The 10,999-nt window shown below is 44.7% G+C and overlaps 1 protein-coding gene across 2 annotated transcripts in view; it reads left to right on the forward strand.

Moving 5' to 3' along the window:
- MAP2K5 (mitogen-activated protein kinase kinase 5) overlaps nt 1–10,999 on the forward strand; it is a 285,287-nt gene that overhangs the window by 161,054 nt on the left and 113,234 nt on the right. For both annotated transcript variants that reach the window (XM_004711938.3, XM_045285767.1), the window contains exons 14-15: nt 4,184–4,257; nt 5,207–5,257. In XM_004711938.3, coding sequence (XP_004711995.1) covers nt 4,184–4,257; nt 5,207–5,257 — 125 coding nt within the window. The remainder of the gene's footprint in view (nt 1–4,183; nt 4,258–5,206; nt 5,258–10,999) is intronic.

A 10,999-nucleotide genomic window follows, 5' to 3' on the forward strand; every position in this document is an offset into this window, starting at 1 on the left:
CCTTTAAATTCCCTAATTTCACTTGAAGGTAGACTCTGGTAAGTTCAAGAGGCATACTAGAAATCATACAAGCAGCCATTAAAAAATTAAAACAGGGAACCGATTACAAGGATCTGCATATAACCTCCCCCTGGGGGTGGACAACAGAAAAGTGGGTGAAGGAGACGTCAGAGAGTGTAAGATATAACAAAATAACAATGTATAAATTATCAAGGGTTCATGAGGGAGAGGGGAGCAGGGAGGAGGGGAAAATTAAGGAGTTGATATCAAGGGCTCAAGTAGAAAACAAATGTTTTGAGACTGATGATGGCAAAAAATGTACAAATGTGCTTGACACAATGGATGGATGTATGGATTTTGATAAGAATTGTCTGAGCTCCCAATAAAATGATTAACAAAAATTAAAACAGATATAGCTTCAAACAGGTGTTGGTAAACTTTGGCCCACTGACCAAATTTGGTTTATTCCTGTTTTGTGAGCAAAATTCAGTTGGAATACTGACATCCCCATTCATTCATTTATGTATTAATTATGGCGGCTTTTGACTAGAGGCAGAGTTGAGTAGTTAATACTGCAAAGACTATATGATCCTCAAGGCCTAAAATATTTTCCATTTTGCCCTATACAGAAAGTTTGCTAACGCTGACTTCGAAGCCAATGCGCCACTGCCATCAAGTTGACTGACTCACAGCAGTGCTGTCGGACAGAGTAGAACTCGTCAGGTTCTCTTCAGAGCTGCTGGTGGGCTTGGCCAGTAGATCTTGTAGTTAGCATCCACCCCACTGTGCCACCAGGCACCTTTAGAAGCCACTCGTAGAGAGATTGGAAGCTAAAACAGAGCTCAAATGACCCAAAAGAAAGACCAGAAAAAGGAACAAAGAACAAATAGGACAGGAAACAATTTGGCAGATTTGATAATAATTACAGAAGATGTAAATGGTCTAACAACAATTAAAGGGCAAACATGGTCAGAGTGATTAAAAGTTGTATCGCAAGATATTGGTGAAGAGAGTGCTCATATTAGCAATTTTTATCATTTTATTGCGAGCTCTTAGGCTCTTATAACAATCAATACATCAATTGTATAAATTTTTCTTTATTAATAATTTTCGGGGGGCTCTTACAAATCTTATAACAATCCATCATTCATATTTCAGCAAATTTCGTATATTGTTTCAAAAGATTTAAACCAGTAAATAAGGTACTGTGTTCAAAAAGATAGGATTCAAGTAGTCAGAAATTCTCATGGAAAGGTTTCTTAGCCTGGGGATGAAGCGGTGAGAACACACAAGAAGATTTGCTGTTGGGATGAGTCGAGTTGAGTCGAGTTGAGTTGAGACGGTCATGAAGGCACTCTCTTTCGAATACAAGGGATTTGAGGATGGCAGACTATTCCGGAAGCCCTGGGGGCATAGTAGTAACACATTGGTCTGCTGATGGCAAGGCCAGCAGTTCGAAACCACCAGCAACTCAAAGGGAGAAAGCCTGGGCTTTCTACTCTTAAAGAGGCATGATTGAGAAAACACACAGAGGCAGTTCTGCCCTGTCCTGTGGGGCCACTGTGAGGCGGCACCAATTCAGTAGCAGTGAGTTTGGTGTTTTTTTGATGGGGAGTCTACTATTTTCAGACATTACGATTTAAAAAATCCACTGCCCTTGAGTCAATTCCAACTCATAGCGATCCAGTAGGACAAAGTGGAACTGCTCCATTAGGTTTCCAAGCCTGTAGACCTTGGTGAAAGCAAACTGCCTCCCACAGAGGCAGCTGATAGGTTCAAACAACTGGCCATTCAGTTAGTAGCCCAACGTACTCCTGATAACTAGGCTGATATGCAAAAAGGTAAATAGGCTTAAGTTATCCATTACAAGGAAGATGTTGGAGAGCTGGAGAGTAGAGTATAGTTCTTATCCACACCTGGCACCTGGAATATAGTCTGGCAGGTTTGTTGTGTGAATCTCTCCTGTCTGCTGACGTATTTCATGGAGCAGGAGATGTACTGCTTTCGGTACACTTGGTGATTCCCAAGACGCGCCGTCTTCGCAGATCTCAAAATAGTGGTTCGTACCTGTCTCTGCTGATGTGGTAGCTTGATTTGACAGTGTCAATTAGAAAAGAGCAGATAGACCAAAAGACCAAAAAAATTCAAAGGGGCCCATAATGAAAATTAAATTTGGAACAATAAGATCAGCCAGGTTATATAAAGTCTAACATTTCTCTCACTTTAGCAAACATTTACTGGCCGTGTGCTGTGGGCTGTCTGTGCTGTTTTGTGTAACTGCTAGGCACACTTCAAAGCACAGACCTGTTCTGACAGAGTTCGAGTTCTGGAGGAGGAAGAGAATCGGAATGGCTGACTTCCTCCTAAAGGAAAGAAGAGATGGGATGAAAGTGGGATATTTGGGTTTCGTGTGGTGGTGGTGGTGGTGGTCTAAGAATTATATTGAAGTTGGGGAACCTGGAGGCAGAGAGGCAGCTGATAAGAGAGCTTGCACCTGCCTCCATTGCCGTATGGCATGGCGTACATACTACCCATTCCAACTTGTGTATGAAGAGAGACCCCCCTAAAAAGGGATGCCGTTAGTATGTGCTCATTGAGGAGCATGCTACTTGTCAATGAAAAGGATTATCAGCATAAAGCAATACTGTGTGCTTGTGTTTTTCATTCATTTGCTCATCGATCCATCCATCCAACACTTTTTATTAAGTACTTGCTACATGACAGAGCCTTGGCAGCATAGTGGTTATGCATTGGGCTGCAAAGGGCAAGGTTGGCAAGTCAAAGCCATCAATTGTTCCATGGAAGAAAGATGGGGCTTTCTACTCCTAGAGAGAGTTCCAGTCTTGGAAACATACGGGGGCAGCTCTGCCCTGTCCTGTAGGGTTGCTATGAGTCAGCATGTACTTGGTGGTAGAGTTTGGTTTGGTTTTTTGCCATATGCCAGACTCTCTTTCCCGGTAGTCAGTAAAGAAGACAAAGCCCCCGCCCTTGGTGGAGTTGCACTCAGTAGCAGTCAGGCCACCCTCGGTGAGTAATGTGCACACTGCCAGGCACACAGGAAGTAGGGGTCAGTCATTTTTGGCTGTGAGAAGTTTCAGTACCTACTCTTTGCAAATATTTGTTGGGTACCCCTTTTTAAGGTGGAGGGTCAGAGAGATCAACTCATTGACTGAATTTCCTTTATTGTTATGTAAGGGGTTGTGATATGTGAGGGATTAGGAGTCTTGCTCAGTTGGGTAAGTTATGACGCTACACTCGATTGACCAGCACCAGTACACGTGCCCTAGACGGTGAAGCACTGAAGCAGGGCCTGCTGGGCACCATCCACACCAGTGCGCTCTGGCCCAGCCGGCATGGATTGTGGGCTCTCCAAGTCCCCGAAAGGCACGCTGTTGTCACTGTGGATGCTGCGCAGAGCCCCTTTGTGTGTCCTTATTTAGCAACTGACTGCTTCGGCGAGGCTGTGCCACTTCTTTTGTTAAGGATTAGAGCGGTGGAAAGAAGACAATGCAAGGGAAGAGCAGGGTACAGGAAACAAAGACAGACTGATGCCGCATGCATGCGCCCGTGCGCGCACACACCCACTCACCTTTTGAGGGTTTCTGACTGACTGTCTCAGGTAACATTTGTCAGGTAAAGCACCAGAAATAGCAGTGCTGCCTTTCTGGTCTCATGGTTTCCTTCAGGTCCCACCTGTGACCAGTCGCATGGGCATGTCTGGGAGTTTTCTCTCTGTTCTCCCAGGGAGGGGTCCCTGAGGCCTCTCCTCTCCTTCGAGCAAGTGGGAGCTTGACATTCACACGCACAGAGCGAAACAGCCTTTATGTGCACACCCGTGCAAGGCGGCTCCATTTTCTTCTACTTCCGGGTTTCCGAGCAGTGGGCGTGGGCTATCGGCGGTATTTCGTGGTGTTGGAAGCCGAGATTGGATTGAACTTCTCCTGGAAACAGCCCGTGCTTCTGCAGAAAGCAGCTAAGGCTGGGAGTGGAGGAGTCAGGACCTTACATTTTGCCTGCAGGTGAAATGCTTCATGTGAAAGTGGTGATTGGAATTGCAGGCTGAACAGATGCTGTCCCATTAGCAGTGTGCTTAGGCAGGCATGGACACGGTTTTCCTGCCCTTCCTAATCAGCATGGTAGAGATGGCGCGCGTTCCCTGAGCTTTCTTCTGGTCTCTCCCTAGACGTGAAGCCCTCCAATATGCTCGTCAACACGAGAGGACAGGTCAAGCTGTGTGACTTTGGAGTCAGCACCCAGGTAGGTCTCTGCCCCCCTCGTCCCCCCGCCGCGGCACCCCTCTCCTTACAGCCTTCCACTGGCTGGGTGGACAGCACCTCGCTGCCAGGCAAACAGAAGCTCTGCCTCTGCTCCTCAGCTGGGAGCATGTTATTCATTTTTAATCTCCGAGCGAGTCTCCTTCATCAGGATATGATTGTTCATTGTTTAATGACAGTAAAAACTGCTGATATTGTAATTACTACTTACGAATAGCAAACTTCATTGATATGCAGCTTTGATACGAAAGCATTTTGGCCAGACAAAAGGGAGGGCAGAGTGGGAGCCTCGCCTAGGGAGCCCAACTGGCCCACAATAAAAATTAATATTGGGAGCAACAATGGTGGAGGGCCATTACAATGTGCAGCACAAATTTTAATTAATTTCCATTTTGGGCCTCCCTGGAGAGCCCCGGTGATAGTGACCCGTGCGCGCTGTGATGTTGATTTGAATCGCAGCCACCCCTACTCCCAGCCAAACACGAAGACCGGAGCGAAGGTCATCGTGTCTTCTGAGTTGTCAAAGTCTGTTAGCCCTCCAGCGTCGCGCATGCGCTCTGCTCAAGTAACGCGGGCGGCTTCTCTCGCCTTGAGCCAGCTGACTCCAGACTGAGTGTGTTCAAATTCCGCTTCAAATTGACTTTTTATATCAGGCGGGTTTGGGGTACTAAAGCGAGAAGCATCCTGCTTAAGTGAATTGTTTAAGGTTATCTGCTACAAACTGTAATGCTGCGCTTGTTTAAATTGGAAGCCGCATTCAAAAGAAAAGAGAGATTTAATCATTGTTAATGCCTTTGTAGATAAATTTGTTCCCTTTTTACATAATTTTAGTTGATTTATAGGAATGACAATTGTAGGTTAAATGAGGAATAATTGCCCATTTTATTTCCACATTATCTTTATATGTGCTAACAGACTGTTTTGTCTCATAGCTGGTGAATTCTATAGCCAAGACGTATGTTGGAACAAATGCTTATATGGCGGTAAGTAAATGTATGCAAAAATAACATTTAAGCCAACATCTTTATCTTTATGTACTTGGTAATGTAAAATTCTTGAATTGATTCCAGAGTGTTAGCCCAACATCATAAATTAGGCAGACGATCCCATTTTTAAATCTTCCCAAAAGACATCAAGGTCTGTACCGGAGCTTCCAACTTATCTGACTTTCGTGACATAGCCGGATTGGTTCAAGTGTGAAATCACTATTTTGAAGTTAATCCTACAGAAAAGTTGTGCTTTGTAGCCTAGTGGCTTTTTGGCCATACTGCTTATTTAAATAGTTAACCCTCAAGCATGCTAAATGTCCATCAATAAGATTGGTTGTTTTCTCCAGGAAGACAGTCAAGCTTTGGCCCTAAATCAGAATGAAATGATTATTATCACCAAATCTCACGTGTGGGTCCCTGTCTAAAAGCGTAGCAGGCCGTCTTCTTGTGAATTTGAACCTCTCTAATCTGCTGCAGGTTTGCACACCTGCCTGTGGTAGCATAATTTACTTCACTCCACCAAAGTGAATTTACCGAGAATGGAAGAGTGAAGAAGAAAGCGGTTTGAAAGGCGGTTGTGGACTTGGCTGTGACCTCTTTTTTTTCTCTTTTTTTCTAACTTTTGTGTAAGGAAAGTTACTTGTGTCTGTAAAAATTCTTTTATTTCTTTCCGAAATCATTTCCAGAATGAGAGTGAAGGGAGACAAATAAGAAGGTTTATCTGGTATCATTTTGGAAGTAGAATGTTGTTTTATATTCATGTTTGGGGATTAAGGTATTAAATAATGGCTCTAAATGTATTTAGGTAGTTTCTTTCACTTGTGATTTTTTTTTTGGGGGGGGGGCAGGGGGGCAGGGGTGCTGTTTATATACCATGAAGTCAAAAGATGTTACTGGCACTCTGGATCTTATTCTCAGAATTACACAAAGCATCCCGTTTTCACTCCGTTACCAGAATAGTTCATTTTTGCTCTGCATTGTCTTCAGAGAAAATTAATCTTTTCCTGTTTTTTTTGTTTTGTTTTGTTTTCCAGGTAACCTGAGGGTGGGGTGGGGGAATGAATTAACCTCTCAAATAATCATGTGTCTTTATATAAAACTAAATCGCCCTTCTGGCTCTACCAGGTTAGATGAGATTAGTACACCACCTGTATGGTTAACAGAGTCCTGATGAATGCTATAGTTTTAGTCTTTGAGAGAATATGGGAGATGGCAATTAAAAAAAAAAAGATAAATGAGACAACTTTCTCAATCACCCATCATTATTTTTCGTAGCTTTAAATGGCTCTGATAATTAAATTGTATTGTGTTTGAGTGTACAAATCCAGTTCACAGTTGTCTTTCCCAGCTGTACATTAAAGAAATTACTTTTGTCGTCCCCCCTCTTTGTTTATGGATGGGTGTGATGCATCCATCTGTGAACTGAAAATGTAAGGATTAAAATTAGGAGAGGTGAGCACAGATGGGCAAAGCTGAAACTGCTTTGCTTCCTGGGTGAGTGAACTCTCGTCCCCCCCACCCCCACCCCACCCCCCCGTAGTTCAGAGTCCTCAAAGCCTAGGGACCTGGGATGCCGCGGAAGTGAAGGCCGGAGATTGCCTGGCAGCAAGAACACGAGCTTCGCCCTCACTTTCAATCCAGCAGGCTCCTGTTGGCCAAGCTAAAGGGGGCTTCCAAACCTTTGTGGGAAAATGGAATTAAGAAATCATGGGCTTTCCCCAGACTTTTGATTCTCCCACGTTCTTAACTAGAGAGGGTGGGACCCGAGGGGGAGGGGAGGGCGAAAGTGAGACTGACACACATCCTTTTGTCCTCGCCTTCCAACAGTTTGAATCCTCTGAAGAAGGTCTGAGCTTCTGTTTTCAAACCACAACTGGTGCTACATGGACTTATTTCTGTTGGTATCTGAACTTTCTGTGGTTCAAGTGATAGACGACAGTGCGTTTCAACCATTTATACACACCCCGCTTCCGGATAGTGATTGGTCCTATCGGCGTACCCACATTCTCCCCCGCTCCTCCCTGGGCTCTCCGTGAGGGTTCTCCTTCCTGCCTCCTCAGCTTGGACTTTGGGGAAATCCTTTTCCGTTGATGTCCTGTGGGACATTAGACTGAATAATGACCTAAGCAGGGTTATTCACTTTAAAGGCCTGCCTGCTGTTTGCCTGAAAGTTGTTCCCCAGCCTGGGGCAGCGGGGGGCGGGTGGGGTTCTGTTCCAGGCTGGAAGGGTGTCCAAGGGCCACAGTCTTGGGGGTTCCAGCAGCCTGGTACCACATTTTAACTGGTCTGTTGGATAACTCTCAGGTTTGCAGACTCTCCGGACAAATTTAGCATACTACTTGTGTGTTGTTGTTGTTGCTGTGAAGTAAAGTTTTGTTGGACCATGCCCATTTGTTGATGTACTGTCTGGGGCAGCTTCAGAGCTATGATGCCAGAGTGAGTAGTTGCGACAGTTTGACAGAGACCGTATGGCCTGCAAAGGTGTCCTTGTTTTACACTCTCTGACCCTTTACAGAAAAAAATTGCCAACTGCTGGTCTCTGCCAGTGAAAGCTGCGTCTGAAACGGCACCGTCAGTCAGTCAACCAGGATTTACTGAGCACCTTCCCTGCTCTTGGCCAGATGCAGTGGGACCACGCCACACCCAAGATAAAACATGGAGAGAACTAGGAAATAGGGCCTTATGCAGATTTATATATGCCCTAATACTGAGGTCTTACCCAGCATGCACTTGAGGATGAGAAGGCATACAACGCAGACGCTGGGCCTTTCCAAGGACAGACGAGAGAGCACTGTGCAGGGAAGGGCAAAGACTCGGACTAGAAGGGCAAGCGGCATGGATGGAAGACAGATAGTGGGTTGTAGGAATGTGTAGTTTGAGGTCATCCGCTCAGTGCTCTTGCTTTATATCCGCTTTCTCCCCTTTAGACTCAGACATACTCCTATCTAGTTGTAATAGCATCCGTTTTAGTAATAGCTTCGTTATCCAGTGCTGCCAGAACAAAAATACCACAGGTGGGGGGCTTTGACAAACAGAAACTTATTTTCTTACCGTGTAGGAAGCCAGACGTCTGAGTTCCGGTTACTGCATCTAGGGAAGGTTTGCTTTCTCATTGTCTCTGAACTTCTGCTCCTGGGCAGCCGTCATGTGACGTGGCCTCTCTTCCCCATCTGTCCTTGGTGGCTAGAGTTTGCTCTCTGTCACATCACTAAAGAGACGGACTCAAAATGTAGCCCACACTAGTCCTGCCTGTTACCAAGGACAACGCGTTCCCAAATGAGATGATCGTCATCGGTTAGCGTTCAAACACATACATTTAGGGGACACAGCTCTCTGATGTATATATTATTCATCTCGTTCTACAAATGAGGAATCAGGCATAGAGAAGTTAAGTGGCTTACCCAAGTTCATAACGCTGAAAAGTAGCACACAGGATCAGAACCTCAGCAATCAGACTCCAGAACCTAACCTCTTCATTGCGGTGCCTCCCAGGCTGGTAACCAGTCTGTTCCCATAGGATGTACAGTCTTGGAAACCCTAAGGAGCTGTTCTGCTCTGTCCTACAGGGTTCTGTGAATCACAGTTGGCTCCCTGGCAGCGGGTAATGGGTGGTACAGCCTAGATGCTGAGCTTCTCCGAGACGGGGCCTATTCTGCTCATGTTCTATATCCAGTCCCTCATACGGTGCAAAAGGAGTGAATGGTTCACGAAAACTGCACTCCAAAAGTTCCCTAGTTATAAGCAAAGTATTTAACTTTTTGTATTATGTATCTTACTGGCATGATAAGAAAGATGCAAAAATTACTCAACTACAGCCAGCCAGGCCATGTTAATATTAGAGAAGAAATTAAATCAGAAAGGAATAGCCAATGGGCGAGAATAATTTCATTTCATTCTCTTAAAACCTGCACTGTAAGATATAAGAAACATGATCAGGAAACTAGCAAGATTCTGAGTCATCAGACAACAAGCAAAACTAATGAGCACAAGAAGAGATTTAGAAAGTTATATGGGCCAGCCTCCTCCCTCACAGATAATGAGACAGTCCCAGAGGTGACGTGACTTCTTTTTAGGGTCATTTCATTAAATATTAAATAGATAAAAGGGGGCTTCAAAAAGTTCATGGGGAAAATGCACTATTTTTAAACATCATTTTCCCACAAACTTTTTGAAGCCCCCTGTGTTAAGCTGAGTTCTCTAGAAAAGCACAACCCATGATGCTTTTACACATCCGCCTATGTGCACATGCACACACGAGCTCTAGTTGTATAGTGGGTTGTGCACTAGACTGCTAACCGCAAGGTTAACAATTCAAACCCACCAGCTGTGCTCCATGGGGGAAAACGAGGCTGTCTACTCCCATCACCAGTTAACATCTGGGAAACCCACAGAGGCAGTTCTACCCTGCCCTATAAGATTGCTATGAGCCAGAATGGACTCAGTGGCAGTGGGTTTGGTTGGTTTTGATTATACACGTGTGTGTGTGTGTATGTAGAAATTTAATGGCTGACATAATTAAAGAAGCTATTTAGCCCAGTCTGGTTCAGATCCATGGGTTAGATGTTAAGCTGAGGCTTCTCCTGGCTCTGGCTCATGTAGCTGTAAGGGGGTGGAGGTGGGTTGTTGAACCAGGAAGCAAGCATAAAAAGCAAGAAGACTACAGGGTGGTGGTCAGTAGGTCAGATTTGTAGCTGCAAAGTCCAATTAATCCAAAATCAGCAGGTCAAATGACAGACTACTAATTGCTCCCAGTGTCAGCAGGCAATATAAGCAACCATTGGCTCAAGTCCAAAGGACCTGAGGTCAGTGAGCCAGATGCAGGTTCCAGACCAGCAAGTAAGCAAGCTTTCCACAGAGTTTACTTATATAGGAAGTAGACCACACCCCTCAGGAAACATCATCAGGGCCGTAACCTTAGAGCAGGATCCTCAGACTTCTTAAACGGGGCCAGTTCACTGTCCCTCAGACCTGTTGGAGGGCCGAACTATATTAAGAAAAAACTATGAACAAATTCCCATGCACACTGCACATATCTTATTTTGAAGTAAAAAACAAATGGAGCAAAAGCACCCGGCGGGCCAGATAAATGCCCTTGGTGGGCCGCATGGGGCCCACGGGCCATAGTTGAGGACCCCTGCTTTAGAGGGTTGCATTCTACCCTAATCTTACAACCGAGTGGCTGCTCCCAGCAGACCCCAGTGTGGAGTTGACTACACTGGTCGGTAACTTCACAGAGGCTTCTTTGCAAAACCACTGTCATACTGACAGAAAACTAAGCGCTCGCGTGCCCCCCATGTACTTTCATCCATTTTCAAAACTCCCAATTTAAAAGCACTTCATCCAGAAGGATCGCAAAATGCGTCCCAAAGGCTTTGAGGCGTATAATAAATTTAAACTTTATTTCTCAGATACTTAAAATTTTACTCTTATTTTGAAGGCATGCATTCCAAAACCTTGAACTCACTCACTATTCAGTCATTGTGACTTGTTAAAACTTTTGTAAAGGATTAAGTATAACAGCTTGACTTTAGTGTTATGAATAACTGAAACTTCGGAAGGAAACAAATCTTCTCAAAGGAGCTGTTACTTGTCCTTTGGGACCACAAGTTGATCTAAAGGACTCTTTTTGTCACTTGAGCCCTTTTTCTCTCCATCAAAACTATTCCTTTCCTCAAAGTTGCCTTTCTAAGGTGACCAGACATCCCGCTTTTGGCCAGGATATGAGTTTTATCAATG

The sequence above is a fragment of the Echinops telfairi genome, unplaced genomic scaffold (genome assembly GCF_000313985.2).
Source record: "Echinops telfairi isolate 266 unplaced genomic scaffold, ASM31398v2 ScPeMD7_7475;HRSCAF=8513, whole genome shotgun sequence".
In the NCBI taxonomy this organism is placed as follows: Eukaryota; Metazoa; Chordata; class Mammalia; order Afrosoricida; family Tenrecidae; genus Echinops; species Echinops telfairi.